Source organism: Tinamus guttatus, unplaced genomic scaffold (genome assembly GCF_059628265.1).
Source record: "Tinamus guttatus ecotype Peru unplaced genomic scaffold, ASM5962826v1 Tinamus_guttatus_pri_ptg000051l, whole genome shotgun sequence".
Lineage (NCBI taxonomy): Eukaryota > Metazoa > Chordata > Aves > Tinamiformes > Tinamidae > Tinamus > Tinamus guttatus.
Window position 1 is genome coordinate 2,078,563 of NW_028288585.1, and position 17,327 is coordinate 2,095,889.

Consider the following 17,327-nt stretch of genomic DNA (forward strand, 5'->3'; position numbering starts at 1 on the left):
TTTGTCTAAGTACATGCATTTCTGGGACTAGCTGAAATAAAGACTAATTCTCTTTTGTTTTTAATTCCTACAAAGCTTGAGTGTTTGTTTACTTCACTTATTTTATGTCCCAGAAGGGATAAGCTCTAAGCTTAGAGTACTAACAAGACTGAGGTTCTGTGGAAGTGCAAACTTCTGGGAAATCTGAAGGTTTAGCTGAAAGAGTAATGTAAAGAGGTAATAGCCGAGAGACAAGGCAGACTGCAGCAAGACCAACAAAACAAAACAGAACAGTGCTGCAGTGAAAAGAGATTCAAGGGAAGCTTAAGGACATATAAGCCCAGAGATGCAAACCAAGAAGCCTGCTTGCTACTTAGCTGTAAGCTCCACTGGGGCAATGTGAAGGCTTCCAATAGCAAGCTGCATGCTACAAATTCCAAATATGCTGAAATAGACTTTGTGGCCTGAGGGTTAGTCTTATGAGATCAACAGTGTGTGACCATCCTTCAAACTAGCATACGCATAATGTATTCTCCAGTCAACACAGCACCGTGTCTTTGCCAGTGCATCACTGCTACCACGAGCACCGTGTGGCTGCCAAAGAACAGAAGAGAATACCTGGGGTCATTTTGCCCACATGCCAGAAGGAACCCTGTCCTGAAATACAAAGGAAACCTTTAATCTTCAAACTTTGACAGTATATCACAGCATTATTCTAGGATAATCAGTTAGGATTTGGCGGGGGGTGAAAAAAGGCAATTACTACCCTCTGAAGTATAATAATTTCTGGACGGTCTTTCAGTATATCATTAAGACTATCTATGGGTCAGCTTCTTGCTGCATTCCATGTAAGTAAATTACTAGTGTTGTATTATTGTTAAGATTATCTTTTTTAAATGTTTTCTGATAACCCTAAGCATATATACTCACACCAGAGACACATATTCTTCCACAGCTCCCTCTCTATACGTGTAGTACAATAAATGTAATCTTCCAATACTTTATAATCTGTTTCCCCCTTTTCTTTTTTTTTTTTTTTGCAAATATGTCCTAGAATGAAACTCCCTGACAATGGTTGTAGTCTTCAATGACTGCCAACTTCTCGCTCAAATATGGGTCATATATGTTAAATTGTTTGGTAAAGGAAACATTTAGAGATGAATACAGAACCAAGTTTTCAGAAAAACAAGACTTATCAATTATCTGTTCCTACAGTAGTTGTATCAGTCATAACCACACATTAGGCAATTGCTCCTAAAGTGACTTCTGATGCTATCCCACTTGGATCTGTTGTGATATTGGTAGTCAGATAAAAATCAGTACGGTGATACAACATAATCTGAAAAAAAAAAAGAGGCATATTTTAAAATGCTAAAATTTCATTACAAATTTCATAAAAGTTCCTGGAAACATTCAACGACAACAAAAAGGTGTAATGGAGACGAAAAGTGCCATTCTTGCTGGTTAATTCTAAGCAGTTTTCAGTGTACAATGCTGCTATTGCCAATAAAAGGCCTCAGGACATATGAAGTATCGTCTGAACTCATCTTTATATTCCTGGAGCTTTGTTTGAGCTTGTTTAGCTGTAGCAACAAATTTTAGAATGACCAGGTGGTTATTGTCTCTTTTCTTTTACTTTTGATTATCTCTATATAAATAATTGGCATAACCCTTATTTTTATAGAGGTAGTAATGACAAATGGTTATTTTACATAGTACTAAGTATGTATTATGCTAGCATAAAGAGACAATGCAGAAGAATACAGTTATGATAGGATAGCTGAAGCCTCAAAAGGAAAGGTGGACACTGGATGCAGCACAGAGGATCCCAGAGTTATGAAGAACCTTCAATTGCCAGTTAAAGAAAAAAAAAGATTTAAAAAAAAAAGAGGAAAAGAAATTGCTAGGTCAGATTGATTCATGCCCAATTAAGGAAACTGTACAAAATTTTGGTTGGTTTGATTAATCCATGGAGTACTTTGAAAAAAATTGTGAAACATTCTGATTCAAAATCTTGCTTGTACTGCCTGCCCTCAGATGAATAAAGTGGTAATTATGAGCATCTAATATAATTAATACAAATTTTGAAATGACAAAAAATAGACATCATAATCCTTTATTTAATAACACACATTAAAAACACTAGACAATATGTAAGATAGAGCGCTGCTGAATTAAAGGCAACTACTGAAAATTATACTTCCTTTTGAAAAATCTGACTATTTGCTCCTAAAAGAAAACTCTAGTTAAAGTTTAATAGGGCATACATGGTAACATAACAAAAAACACATTACCTTTTCAGATAAATGTAACCATGAAAAAGTGGGTTTTGTGTGGTTTTGTTTGTTTGTTTGTTTTTGAATCTGGAACCCAATTGACCGATTTAATAATAAAATGATTGCTTCCTGTTCTAATATTTATCATATATAAATAAGAGTATCTGCATTTTCAATTGAGGATTTTCACAGACAAACCTGCTTAGAATTAAATATCATTTACATGAATAATCCTGTTGATTCAATGAGCTTAATTGTGTGCAAGTGAATTCCAAAAGCAAGAGTTTAATCATGTCTGAACAGAGAAGTATTGAAATGCTTCATCCTGATACATTTGGGGTCCTTTTGATATTTTATTTATGATTTTTTTTTGTAACTGTACATGCTATGTTATCAAACCAAAATCTATTTTTACAACATTTCAGATTTCACCAGGACAAAAATCCATTAACTAAAACCTTAAAATCATGGAGTAGAAGATACACGCAAGAGTCATTCATTCATTCCCTTCACGTATTTTGTCTGCAAATCAGCCAATAAAATCACTTCAAGCTTTAGAAAATACTCACAGAAAGTATGGGTTTGAGTTTCATCAGAACTCTTTGAATTTTTTTTCTGGTTTAGCAGTCTTTTATGTATATATCTATCTATATAGATATAGATATAGATATATATTTTAAGTATCCGCTATGATACTGATTACTGAGTAACTCATATCCTTTGATGTATTTATCCTGATAATGTTACCAGAAGACAACAATATTACAGGGAAATGATACACAAAAGCTTTATTTATGAAATAAATTAAATAAAATATATATGCTTCACTATCACTACCCAGGCTTACATCCAGAAGTCAGACCTCCAAAACCAGACCAGAGCAAGCTCAGCCTACTTATGCCCAAGGACCACCAGCAACGTGCACCAGCCACATGCAGGGTTCTGGGCATCCCCTTTGCTTCAATTCTGCTGGGAGTTACTTGCACCTATATAGCAATAGGGTCTGATTAAAATGGTGGTCTTCTATCACATCTGCTTGACCAAGCTTTGCATAGACACTGTTGGAGATATCATCCCAGACTCTGAAAGCCTTCAGCTCAGTTCCACACCTGGAGCAATGGAGCAATCTGAGCTTGGTGATTCTGCTTCTCAAAAGGTTCTAACATGTCTGGGAAAAAAAAGAATGTTCTCAATTTTTCCCAAAGTTAAAGATGACCCAGGTTTCATGGACAAATATTCATTGGACAAGACAGAAAGAACCTGTAATAATTAGATGATTCACAAGACAAAAAAAATGCAGGTTCCACATCCCGTTCCACTTATGCATAAGTATACTATGCTGCCTCTAAGACAGTAATAATCATTTTTATTGATTGTAATTGACCTTCAAGTTCAATTAGATTTTTGAGCCCAATAGCACAATCAGCTGAAGCCTAAAGCCCTACGCATAACTCCCATAACTTTATCAGTTGTTGTTAAGATAGGCTAAAATCCCAACATTGAGGGATTCCTTCCTTCCAGGTAGAGGAAATCTTCATGACATTGTACTATGAATGTGTTCTTATGCCATCTGTACATGTGGTACAGATAGAAGCAGCTGGACTGGGCTCCATACTTAAATTACACCCGCAGCGCTGAATCTTTTTCCTCCTTTCCTTTGTCAGCACAAAGAACATTTATCAACCTTCAAAGGTATCAGTATGAAGCATCTGTTAACTGTATCACTTACTACAGGTATCAGCCAATGGCACAGAACAAATAAAATACTTTCAAGGATAGAAACATAACTCTTTACAGTTCAAGCAATAGTGGTTAACTTTGTACGCAGCTCATGTCTTCTGTGTAGACAGTAGAGAATGGATACATAAAATCTATTAGGTACATTAGAATGTGTTAAAAAATGAGTGAACCATCTAGGCTTCAAACAAGTATTTAAAATGAAATCTTCAGTCTTAAGGTTTTCCAAAATCCTTCTGCAAAAAAAGTGTTCTTATATGAATGAAGCATGCACAACACTATTCCTCAGCATCAACAAACATCATGAATTCAATTCCCTGAACTTCTGATCAGTAGTTTAATCGCTTTCTGCTTGAGCTACAAGACTGACTTCCAAAAGCTTTACAAAGTCATCACCGTGCACTCATTTGCACAGCTTTCCAGTGTTTTGCAGGAAACCCTAGATGAACACTTGGACTCTATTTTGAAAGAGCCATCAATATTGTACACAAATCCAGTACAACTGCATGGAAATACAGTATGGTATCACTGTCTGCCAAAACACGTAAGAAGTGGGCAAGGGTACCTTGCCTTGATCACTCTTTAGGTGGACTTTTTTTGTTGTCTAAGCCAATGCAAAGCTGGTTGCAAGAGCAAAGTTCTTGTTTTACACACATTCCCAGCTCTTAAACATCAAGATCATCTAGCTAAAAAGAAAAAAAAAAAAAACCAACAAGGCTGAACAGATTTCTGCTTGGCTGGTGTGCTAAAATATCTTAGCAAAGAGAAGGGAGTGAAGTCAGAGCCACCTCAGCAGCCAGAGGGTCTCAGACTGGCAGAAGCCGTGTATGATATTTCAGTCAATGGCAAGGCTTAACAAATTCCCAGTTAACAAAATGCATTTCTCACAGTAGTCAGAAAATGTGAGATTCGAAGAGCACTGTTCATCATTTTCCACAGCTAAAGAGTTCAAAGAATAGCTCTTCATCACCTACTATCCTTAAGCAAAGTTGGTCAATAGAAAAAACTATCAGTTACAACTGAAGGTTCTACACCATTCTGTAAATGAAAACTGTCTCTTATAACTGATAACTGAGCAATTGGTACATGAAGAAGCTGAGCAGGAACCAAAGACAGTCCCCAAAGTGCTTTACATGTGAAGAATAAGACAGCAAATTTGAAGAAAAGGTATCAAAAAAGGAATAATGCCTTGCTCTCCCCCTTGTCATCCATTTTCTCTCAAACTACAAGAAAAATAGGGAGCATTCAAAGTTTATATTTTATGTTCTGTTTTTGCCATTTGGGGGAATTGTAAATAAAACCTAAACTGAATAACTGAAAACAATTTGCTTCCAAATTTCAATCATATACATTTTCGGTACTATTAAAAAACAAACAAGCAAACAAAAAAGCAGCCTTTCTTCTCCTTCAGATAATGAAGAACAAAAAAGACAAACAAAAGGAAAGCACATAAAGAGACCAGGTTATCAGGTAAAATGGTAAGACATCCACCAAGCAGTTACAAAATGGCTTTTTCTTTTGAGTGCATCTGTGTCACTCTACTAAATGATGCTTTCAGAAGTAACTATAAGGAGAGAAAAAAAAAATAAAAACAGTCTTTAAAAGATTGCATAAATAGAATTAATAAAATTATGAAATAATTTGCTTTTGATAGAAGGTATGCATGCTATCAGTGTTTCACATGCCCTTCATGGGCTCACATCTGCTTTGTGACCTCTAATTCTTTCCTTATTTAGAGGAAGTGATTGTTGGTGGCACAGGGAATTTGAATTAAGTAAAGACAAAAATTTAGCCTTTGCAGTGCAAAATATAAACTATAGTCTCATACAGTGTTACTATAGATTGTTTTCATTAATTCTGTTGCTGGTTAGTCCAGTAATTCAACAGAAACTTTATTTATAACTTCTCTACAAGATTAACAAAACTAGGAGCAACTTTGAAAAATCCCACTGTCTTCCTCTTGGGATTTAACTAGCATCAGAAAAGGCTCAGGATCTGAAATATTCATAAATCAATGATGCATAATTTGTAAAATTGTACTTTATATCATGTACAACTTTATCCTAAAGAGCATTTTATATTTCTTGTTAACAGTGAATGCAAATAATGCTCAATGGAATTCTGCGGTGACCTTTGTTTTATTACAATTACTGCATATTTATAAATGAATAGCTAAGCTTCAATTTGAGAACTACAACAACTTTTAGTAGGACTCCTTTGATAAAACACAACTGAATAAACTTCACAAAATTAATTCCCTAAGAAGAGAGAAAGAAAGTCTTCTCTGAAAATTCCTCTGTGTATACCAACACACAAAGCAGATTTTTCTCTGCTTTTGTAAACAGAAAACTAAACAAGACAGCAATATGGAAAGATTTGAACACAAGAGGATAAATTCCTTCAAAAAGAACACAGGAGAACATACTAAAAGTAATGTTCCAAATAATCACTATATTATATATATTATGTATAGTATGTATATATTTTATATATATATATATACACACTTGCATACTTAAAAAACACTACATAATTAAGAGTTCCATGCAATGTCACTGGGATGTAATAACTGAAATCCTGCACATATAGTAATGGCTGTTCTACGTGCGAACATCTTCTTGAAAATCAGAAGTATTAGAAAATAATTTATTTAACGAGGGACAAGGTCTAAAATCCAATAAGCATATTGTATACTCTGACTACCCAAAGTGTAATAAAAGTATGTGAGAACCATGGCTTGCTCGTATAATACTGCTGGTCTGAAATATTCGATGGCACAGATTCAATGTTAGCCAGTGAACATGCTGAACACCAGAGACCCACAAGTTCTGCTCCTGAGATATTCTTTACTTCAGTCTGAATACTTAACTTCTTTACATCCCTTTTCCATTCATTAATTTCTTCACATACCTTTTGCATTTGTAACAACTCTTTTCTATTCAGATTCTGTGATCTTGAGCAGAGGTCTCTCCCTAAGAGTACTCATCCCCCGCCGAGAGCAGCACAATATTCGATGGGCAATAACACAGATAAATAAAGGTTTCATTCAAGCTGAAATGATAGTTTGGGGAACAAAATCCTGATTTTGGTTACAGCCCGGCTTCCAACATACTATTTCACTGAAGCCACATATGCTTTAAAAAATGAACTTACGAAAAACTAGTCTTCAGATCCTATATAGCACAGGTCTGATCTCCCTGAAGGCATGGCAAACTCTTTTGACTGCAATAAGTTGGTTGACGTTGCCCACAAAATTATATGCCATCGTGTTAGTGTGATAAGTACTGAAATATATACTGCAAGAATCTGTGATGCTAAAGAAAATACTGTTGAGACATACATACATAACTAAGCATACTTCCTATTCAAGCCTTTAAAAAACTGAAAGCAAAGTTATTGGTATTTCCTATAGCAATGGGTATGGTCTGCTAATTTTCCTTTCTGAATGTATCAGTGATCAACCTCCTTTTTTCCACTGCAACTCTAGTCATGGATAAAAGAACCACTTTATACAAAAAGATTTATGAGTCTTCCAAATATGTTACTGTACTGATTCAGTATTTTGGACACCAGATTTAGTTATTTTGAATTTCCCAAATTTTACTTTAATCTCAAGTATTTTTGTGCACTAGATATCAAGTATCCCTACAGAAGTGTAAGAACGCTAGCCTTCATTTCATATTTTTTGATCTTCTTCAACATACCCTGCACTAATTCAACAGTTTGAATGCTCTGAGGGAGCCATGCTTTGGCATGTTTTTACTGCATATGATTTTCTGATTAAGGGTGTCCAGATAGTGGCCTCTGGGCATGTGATAAATATTATCATCAATCTTAAATGTGTGCAACCAGGAATGAGCATTAGTGAGATGACATACAAATAAATGCATACATGCTATAAAAACATCACAAAACTATCTGTAGGTTATTATTATTCAACAATGTACTGTAAGTTATTAAGAGACATCTATTATAATAAAATTTCTGCTGATATATTCCTGTCAATTTCAGGTCTGAAATCAGGAAAAAAATTCAATTGCTGAATATTGAGATGCTAGTCCATATCATGCTGTTAGAATTTATGACAAAGGAGAGCAATGATAGACTGCTATACCTCCCCCCCACTTCTTTTTCTCTGTTGGATGAAGGCAAGAAGAAAAAAGAACTATTTAAGCTGTTTTATGACGGCCTTTGATAGACATGGCAGTAAAACACGGGGGGAAACTCCAAACTGGTTTCTAGAAAAATAAATATTTGAAATAAATATTTAAAATAAATGAAGAAAAAAAACCCCACAATATTATACTTGCTTTGTAGTAGTCACAATAAATACTTTTCTATGTTTCTATTATTAGCATTCATAAAACTATGTTCTGACTACATGCAAAGGCTTAAAGGTTCATTCTAGGTTCTAGTTGGAAATGAGCCCTATCCTTACAGACAGAAACTTCATGAGATACTTCAGTCTACAGCACAGAAGATCAGGAGGACAAATTCCACTGAGCCCTAAAATTCAGATCCCTGACAGAGCATTCACTGAGGTCTATTTGTTGTGTTTTGATCCAGGCTAAACTTCTCAGACACAAGGCTACAGAAAAAGCACTAAGATACAGAGAAACTGGGTCTTAGTAAAAATGGGATGGTTTTCAATATTGCTTTAGTCAGTGACACCAAAGATGATCTACATACTAAAGAAATGCTGATAATACCACATACTTCCAAACCATTTTGTTTGGGAAAAATAATAGTGATAGCTTCATTTTTGACCTAGTTCCTCTTATTGTTCAATACACTTCAGCACTTTTAGAAACACAATCATCCATTGTGTATTTGTCACATCTTTTATAAAATGCAACACATTCCAAAATAGTAAAAAAAACCTCTCGTCCATTTTCCTAAGCTTGGTTCAAGATATTTCCTTACTTTGTTCAAAATAGTAAAGAATTCTTCAGAGTTTCAAAAAGAAAGACAGAAAGAGAGAGAGAGAAAGCGAGAAAGAAAGGGAGGGAGCGAAGGAAGGAAGGAAGGAAGGAAGGAAGGAAGGAAGGAAGGAAGGAAGGAAGGAAGGAAGGAAGGAAGGAAGGAAGGAAGGAAGGAAGGAAGGAGCGAGCAGACATTAATCTACAATATGGCTCTGAACTGCAGCTGGTAATTTTTTTTTTTTTTTGAAAATACTCTGCATTTCATACAGATTGGCTTTCATCAAGTTTGTTGGAAGAATGGGAAGGCATAATGGGAAGAACAGGAAGGAACAATCTTGTAGAAAGCTGTCACTCCTTTGCAATTCCTTTCCAAAAGTCATCGCTAGACCATGTCAGTACCAAACCTTAAGGTAATACAAGAATTCTTTAAATGTTTTAAAATCTGGAGTGTTCTCCCAAAGTGACAGGCAACGAGTGTTCCCCTTAAAAACTCTGCTTGCAGTAAAAAAATCTGTTTGCACTTAGAAGTCACCACTATGAACTGTAAGAACAAGGAGCTGTTCCCTTAGTTACTATATGTATTTTTATTACCTGTGCTGGTCTAAACTGAATCAGATTGCCTGCAGAAATAACCCTTACTCTTGTCGAAGGCTTCCAGATACAGGTGATGACATTATGTCTGTGGTAGCAATAGTCTACATTTTGATCACTCAATAAAGCCTTGACTGAACTAAAATGCTGCTGCACAAATATAATGAGTGACATGTTTGATAGACATTAATATATCTGCAGAACACAGAAGAATGGGTAAAAATGCTTAAAAACCTGAAGGCAAGGCAAAAAACACAGTGCTACTGAGAAGTAGCATTGGGCTTAACTTTGAAACTGATTGCAACCTTTAACAACAGTTTGTTGAACAAAATTCAAACACATAACAGAAATCAAAGAAAAAAACAGGGCAGTTACGTTAAAAATTCTCAGCAGTACCCAAACGATATCAAGGGGTGAAGGATAGCACCTATGCACCAGCAAAAACTTCCAGCCCAGGAAAACCTACAGGCAGGGGGTGGGAGTTGAGGTATGACTGGGATTGAGAACAAATTATGCTTGAGGAAATTCTCAAAATTAAAATAAACAAAAATAATATTTAATGATAATAAAACGTTATTTTCCCTAAGCTTTCTCTACCCTTCCACTCAGCGCCTTTCAGAGACCTCGGACTGACGGAAACTCGAGGACCTCCCCTATTCGATGCGCTTCGAGGGCGCTACAGCGGGGCCCGCTGCGCTTGCGCTGCTGGCTGCGCGCACCGCGCACCTCGCGCTCCAAGGTGGGCGGAGGAGGCGCAGAAAGCGCCCCTGTCCCGCGGCCGGCGCGGAGCACCGCGGCTCCCAAGCGCCCTTCCCTCGGGCTCTCGTCTTTCCGAGCGAGCTGCGCGCCCGGCTCACGCAGCACTGCGAATTAGCGCTAATGCGTGCGCAGTCGCATCCCTGCCGTTGTGCAGCCTTCTCGGGCTCTCCGCATCCCGGGGCTCCCCAATTCCCGGCGCTCCCAGGCGCGGAGCTGTGGGGAGACCCCGAGCTGCCCCCTCGCCCCGCTCCGCGGCCGCGGGCAATGCGGCAGCTGGAGCAAGTTCCGCGCTTCTTCCCGACCCCCCCGGCTCGGGCTTGGCTGCCCTTAAAGAGGGCACTTTCCCAACAACGTGCCAATGTCCCCCGCCTCCACAAAGGCACTTCTATGAGGGGGGCTGGGAGCTTGGCGCTGCCTTCCCGCAGACTGGGCGCTTTGTGGCCGCGCAGAGAACAAGGAGAGGGAGCATTTCCTGCATTAAAATGCAGCACCCTCCCCCCCGACCCCGGGCGCAGCGATTTAGCCCTTGTTGTGGACGCTAATTCCCCCCTTTTCCCACACAGCCCCTCCTTGGCCACTGTCACACCCAGAGCCCCCGGCTGGGGTCAGCCCGAGGCCCTGGGCCCGGGAGCCCCCCATGCCTTTCCCCAAAACTACCCTCAGGCCTCTCCGAAAGTACTACGTGCACTAGAGGAAGGATTTCTGCCACTGAGTTGTTGGAGCCACAGCTCGTGCACGGTCCCTGCTTTGGCAGCGGGGGCACCACGCAGCTGAACACATCACCCCTCCCCATTAGTAGTATTATCACACTCCAAGCCTCTTCCCGGAGCTGATGCTGCCTGGAAAAGCTCCGGCAGCAACAGCAGCCAGCGGCTCCCTAAGTGGGTCCCGCAGCCAGCCAAAGGCACGGGCTGCCAGCACACAGAGCATCTCCCCTCCCAGCATCGCCGGCAGAGGTTCTGCTCTGGCCACAGGGGTTGGCTTTTCATTTATTTGGAAGTTGCTTGAGGTCTGGCCCAGTTGGGACCAGGCATCCTGGGCACTGTAAATCTCCTGCAGTCTCCATGAGGTTGCCTGCATGCCTTTGGAAATGTTTTCCTTGCAAAGTCAAGGGATCCTAGCATGAGGATGAGGATTTTGGTGGTTGCAGCAGAGTGGTGGTGAGGGGGAGTGCGATTCCTGCCTCTCAACCTGGGAGCAAGCGGGGGCTGAAAACAGGGGAAACATATGAGGAGTTTCAACGGTGCTCAGCAGAGCTACACACTGCACGCTGATTTAGAAATGCAGCCCTGCCTGCCCTGAGGGAGCGTGCCTCCTGTGCAGCCCTCCTGCCCTGCTGCGCAGTGCAAGTCGAATGAATGGAGAGTCGGGACCCAGGCAGCGACGGGGGCTTTAGCCTCCCTGGGCAGCACCTACCTTCTTTTGGCGGCCGCTTAGCTTCTCTGGTGAGGTTGCAGACCTGGGTGGTTTGCAGCTCCTGGGTGAGACATCCCTCTGTCTGCTCGTTGAGGGGCAGCACCACGTTATTGAGCAACACCAAGGACTGGTCGTCTATTCCCCATTCTCCCAAATGCTGCGGGCAGGTACATTTTGTATACATGATCCCACAGGACTCCGTTCTCCCGTTCTCGGATTTCAAGCAGCTCTCCAGCCAAGTGCATAACACATGGCAGCCAAACTGGCTCGGGCTCACCTTGTTCAACACCAAAAACTCAAAGAAGGATTTTTGGTCTTCTTCTTTTTTGTGTAATCCTGGGAAATCGAAGGGGTAGACCCGGCGTATCTGGATAAAATTCTTGTCATATTGCAGAAATACAAAAGCCTTCTTGGAATTGCAGAGCTGCATTATAGAGTGGTTATTCTTTAAAAGATCCTTTATTTTCTCATGGGAAAAATGATCAAACTGATAAGCCAAGAGGGAAAAGTTGGAGCAGCTGAAGTCCTTTTTGGAAAATTTCAGGTAAATACTATATTTGGTCGGATCTGGATTTTCCAGCGTCCAAGTGCAGTTTGTAAAGTTTTTAGGAAACATTTCACTTACAGAATACGATCCATAAATGACCCCCTTCACCAACGTGGAGCACCAGAAGTCTTGGGCAGCATTAAATCCAAACATAACCAGGAGATAGGTGGAAAATATATAAATCAGCAAATTACGAACAGCCTTCATCCTATGTCATTTGGCCTGCAGGAGATGAAATGAAATAAAAAGGCAAGTAGAATTCTTCCCGCATTGAAAAGCAAACTCCTTCCAATATCCGAGCCAGCTGTTTTCGAGCTTGCAGTTAGAGCCCCTTTCAGAAAGAAGGGCAGGTAATTTTCATTTTATAACACCAGGGAACGGTTTGCTGCCGTGTGAACAGCGCCATCACGTGGCCACCACGACAGGCAAATTTTCTACGTGCAAATTAAAAAAACAACATTTATTAGCTTATTAATAGGAACGTCCTCTCTTGCCTAGGAAGTGCTCATCATGGCGTGGAGGAGAACTGCTCAACTTATGTAAAAAGCCAGATGCCTTGCCCAGCAGACCAAAAAAGGGCAGATTATTTATTTCTCCAAAAAGTAAATAGTCTATGCACTGTTATATTCATAGTATATATGTGCTTATAAAATATGCACATGCAGAATATCGCTAGAATAGATCAAGAAATCTGGTAGCATCTGTCTTTATACCATTGTTTCTATTAACTCTGAGAACTAATTGTGAATGACTGAAGCCATAATTTAAAAATGCATCCACTATTATTTGTTATAGGTGGAACATTATCTCCCATATGTCTACATGCCTTTGCAGTGGCCACCTGGCAACAAAAGTCTCTACAGAAAGCAAGCCCAGGCAGGAAATACTGAGATTAATGAGTTAATGAAATCTCCAGGCTGTTATCTGAGAAAGAAACAAAGCCAGACAGATGAAACTAGTGGTGGTCTAGCACCGCCACTAAGTGCCAGCATTTTAAGATAATTTCAGTGTGCTACAACCTCTTAGGATATATAAAATGGATCATTATATTAGTACCTACAATCACTGGCTCTATATTGTTGGCAGTACTGCACAGGATCTCTGCACCTATTGGACTGGACTCCGTCTCTCACTTGCCGTTTTATTAAGAATATCTAGTACTGTCTGATTAGCTCCTGTATTTCACAGATGGGCACTTGAATGGGGAAAGACACATCACATTTCCTCTGCTACTACTTCCAAATAAAGCTGTTTTACTGCGCCTATCAACCCTTACAGCCTCCTCATGCTCTCTTCGCCTGCTGGTGGCCTGGGTTAATAAAGTGAACCTTAGTCACATTTATCTCCATAACGTTATCCTAAATAAACAAATAAATAAATAAATTCTAGTGTTTTCAGCTTTCCCCTTTGCAAGCCTGCTTATCTCTTGTAATTGAGAAGCTTTTCACTTTCTGCTTACAGACTTGAGCAGCCAAAAGTGATGCCAAGCTAATTTAAAAACTCTCTGGGTTGCAGTCTCCTCCACTGTTGCTCTGTAAACAGAGACAGACAGATGGATAAACGCACAGCCCCTGAGTTCTGATCTGTGTGTGTGTCTTTGCCGAGCTTTTCATCTCCTCTCCAAATGGCAAGGCATCTTCCCTCTCCCATTGCGTAACTGAACAAATCACCGGATTAAACTCCCTTGAAGAGATTTCTCTATCTGCTAGATTATAACTCAGACTCTGAATCCTGCAAGGGCAAAGCAGCACCAACTCTAACCCTCTTTATAGCTGGATGTTTGGAAGGAAAAAGAAAAAAAAAAGAAAAAAAGGAAAAAAAAAACACGGAGCTGCTTTTGGGGCTGTGCAAACAGTCAGATTTTTCTCCTTTCTGGGCTTCCATATCAGTGAGTAACACTGTCCTCCTTCTCCAGAGAGGGTCGGTGCAGCATTTAAGGATTAAAAAAAAAAAAAGAAAAAAAAAAAAGAAAAGAAACTTGTAGGGAATTCTGGAAACAATTTCCCCTTTGCTGAAGCACTTAGCAGGCAATGCAGTTCTGCGCAGTGTTATTCAGGATGGTGTAGGCGTTGAAAGCCAATGTGACAATAAGTGTCTAAATTAGGAATTCCACCCATGAAAAAGGATCAATTTTATAATCTGGAAAGCAAGGAAGGGTCTTATTTGCTTGAAAAGAAAAAGCTTCTCACTTTTTTTTTTTTCCATTTCTATAACATTTGCACTAGAGAAAAAAATAATAAAGACGTCTGCAATGCAAGGCTGTTTTCTATGAAGAAACGTTATCAAATCAAATGGCTCTCATTTTAGTTATGCACTTGTTTATGCAAGGCTCCTCAGACACGAGACTGCCTTAATCTCCTTCTGTTGCGCGCACACACACACACACACACACACACACCAAGGGTGCCGGCAGCACTGCATTTAGCTCCAATATTCCTGAATTCAGGAGCGAAGCTGCTCCCTGCAGGATCAGGCGCTGCGATTGAAACGTTCTCCGCCTTCAGTGGCCACGGGGGTGAAGGGGAGGCCACGGCGGCTCGAGATGCCCGTTTGGGGAAAAGGGGAACCCTCTGCTACCGAAAACCAAGCCGGCATTTAGTTTGGACATTCCCCAAACTGATTTTCTAGGTGACACTGTAGTTTAGCCGAACATAGACGGCGCCATCACTCCACCTATTTTTTCTTCCCCCAACAGCAAACCCACTGACTCCTCTTATTTTAACTTCCTATTAACCTAACATCCCCCTCCTCACCTCCCCCAAAATTACCCCAATCGTGCACAAACCTCAGGTTTTCTCGGTCCCGCTGGAAATTGCTCTCCGTCAGGCAGACCTGTCGCGAAACGGACTTCTCTAACTTTCCAACTGCAGGGCAGAAGTAAACGCAGAGATCATCTTGTATGTTCTGTCTCTGCCTACCCTTCAGCAACAGCCTGTCCCCTTCCTCCTCCGCCTCCTCCCCGGAATCCCGAGCTGGTAGCTCCGCGGTCCTACTCCCTGCGAAGGGGAGACGCCAAAAGCGCCGGGCGCCCTTACCTTCCTCTCCGAAAGCTGTCAGGCTCTTTCTCTAACACATCGGCAGGGCAGGCACACGTCCCGGCAGCAGCGATGGAGAGAGTCCCCGTGTGTCGCAAGCAGCGCTGCCCATTTTCCCCGGCTCCGCTCCCGAGCGCGGCTGTAGCGAAGAGGCGGCAGGGGAGGAAGGCAGCGAGGAGCGCCCCGCACGCCGCACGCACCCCGCGCCGCGAGGAAGCACCGCTGGCTCCGGATCCGCCAAATCCAACCACATGAGGGGAAAAAAAAAAAAAAAAAAAAAAAGCCCTCCAACCAGCGACACTGCAGGGGGGGAAAATGGAAGTGGCTGAACAAGCGCTGGGTTTCTCTCTCTTTCTTTTTTTTTTCACTTGAAACAAAGTCTAGGAGCACCAGCCCGATGAGCAGACATGCGAGGCAAAGCGGCGGTCTGACAGACTAAGGCGCTAGCGCAGATTTGTTGGTGGGTTTTGTTGTTGTTGTTGTTGTTACTAATAGACTTATTCCTCTCGTCGCCCTCCTCCTCCTCCCCGCCGGGCGCTAATGGCCGGACGGCATCTGGGGGCTCCTTGGCTGCCGCTGCCGCGGAGCGCGGTGGATGCGGAGCGCGGGGCGCGCGGGCGGGGGGGGCGCCGGCGCGGCTCTGCCTCCGCCGCTGCGCGCGCCCGGCGCGTGCGCGCGCCCCGTGCACACACACCCCGCGCTTCGCACGGCCCCGCGCGCGCGCGTGTGTGAGCGCGCGTGCGCGCATGTGTATATGTGCGTGTGCACGTTTATGTGTATGTGTGTGTATAGAGAGAGAAATATGTGTGTGTGAGTGTGCGCGCGCGGCGCTCCTGCCGGCGCCGCGGAGCGTTCCTCGCGTGGAGCCCAGATACGGCCCAGCACGGAGCACGTCCCAGAAACGCTATTCTCTGCGCCTGGGAGGTTTTTGGAGCCTCGGCTCCCCCCGCCGGGGCGGGCGGGCGGGGGCAGGGAGCTGGAAGCCGCCGTTTCATCTCCTTCCTCCTCCTCCTCCTCCGCAAGCGCAACCCCCGCTGCCGCAGCGCCCGCCCCGCGCCGCCCTCCGCGCCCGCTGCACCCGGCGGGGGCCCGTCCTCGTGCGCGTCCTCGCGCGCGTCCCGCCGCCCCCGCGCACTGTGCGCGGCGAGCAGCGGCCGGAGCGGAGCGGCGCGGCGGGCGGCCGGGGGCTGCCAGCCTTGCCGCAAGCCAAGACCCCATTTTTCTTTCTGCAGAGTTCCCCGTTTTCACTGTTTCCCGCTCCCCGTGGCCCTCGCCAGCCGCGTGAGACGTGGGAGTGCTGTGTCCGACACGACATGTCCGAGGGGAAAATCAGAGGGTGGCACTTTAATAAAAGCTGCTGTCAATCGTCTTCTCTCCGTTCGGCGGCTCTGCCCGCGGGGCGCCCCAGTCCAGGCCCCGTGTGCAGCCAGAGCTCCCCCGAAACGCGGCTGTGTGTGGCTCCCACCCTACGCTGCTGGCCACCCTGCTGCAAGGAAAATTGAAAGGCCTGGACAGGGACCAAAGCAATCATGCCATAAAGCAAACAGGTTTCCCTGCTCCGCTCCAGCCCTAGCTCCAGAGAGGCTCGACTTCCAGTAATATGTGGGTTTTATGATTACAATTACACGCTGCACAAATTCTGATCAGAGGTATTACTGGCCACAAACCACTTTTGACCAAAGTAAATGCAAATGCAGTTATATCTTTTCACTGTATTTTCCATAGGTACAAGCTGTAAACCACCACCACGCAAGCAAACATAGTTTATGCCCTATGGCGAAAATAAAGCCAAAAATATCTACCCAAACCAAAGAAACTGGGCGTGATATTTGCCTGGCAAGACCAGCACAGTGAAAAACACGCTGTTACTGGCTTAGAGATAACCACGCTCTGTCATATGCAGGGACACTCTGTATTACCATGCATGATGACCACTACATTGCTTCAAGTACTTCCATAGCATTTTGGCTCATTGGCAGGCTGACATGGGCAGCATAAATCAAATACAAGACAGCATTTAAACACTTTTTTTTTTCTTTCCCCAGCTCATGTATATTAAGGAAGA

General features: G+C 42.5%; 1 protein-coding gene across 5 annotated transcripts in view; it reads right to left on the reverse strand.

Annotated features, from left to right (window-relative positions):
• Positions 1-15,538, reverse strand: part of ADGRB3 (adhesion G protein-coupled receptor B3) — a 416,394-nt gene extending 400,856 nt beyond the window's left edge. For 4 of the 5 annotated variants that reach the window (XM_088539906.1, XM_088539905.1, XM_088539904.1 and 1 more), the window contains exons 1-3: positions 15,263-15,538; positions 15,013-15,091; positions 11,681-12,449 (exon numbers count right to left, since the gene is read on the reverse strand). In XM_088539906.1, coding sequence (XP_088396032.1) covers positions 11,681-12,434 — 754 coding nt within the window. In that variant the 5' untranslated portion in view covers positions 12,435-12,449; positions 15,013-15,091; positions 15,263-15,538. The remainder of the gene's footprint in view (positions 1-11,680; positions 12,450-15,012; positions 15,092-15,262) is intronic. The other variant, XM_010216525.2, reaches the window with a different exon arrangement.
• Between the last annotated feature and the right edge of the window lie 1,789 nt (positions 15,539-17,327).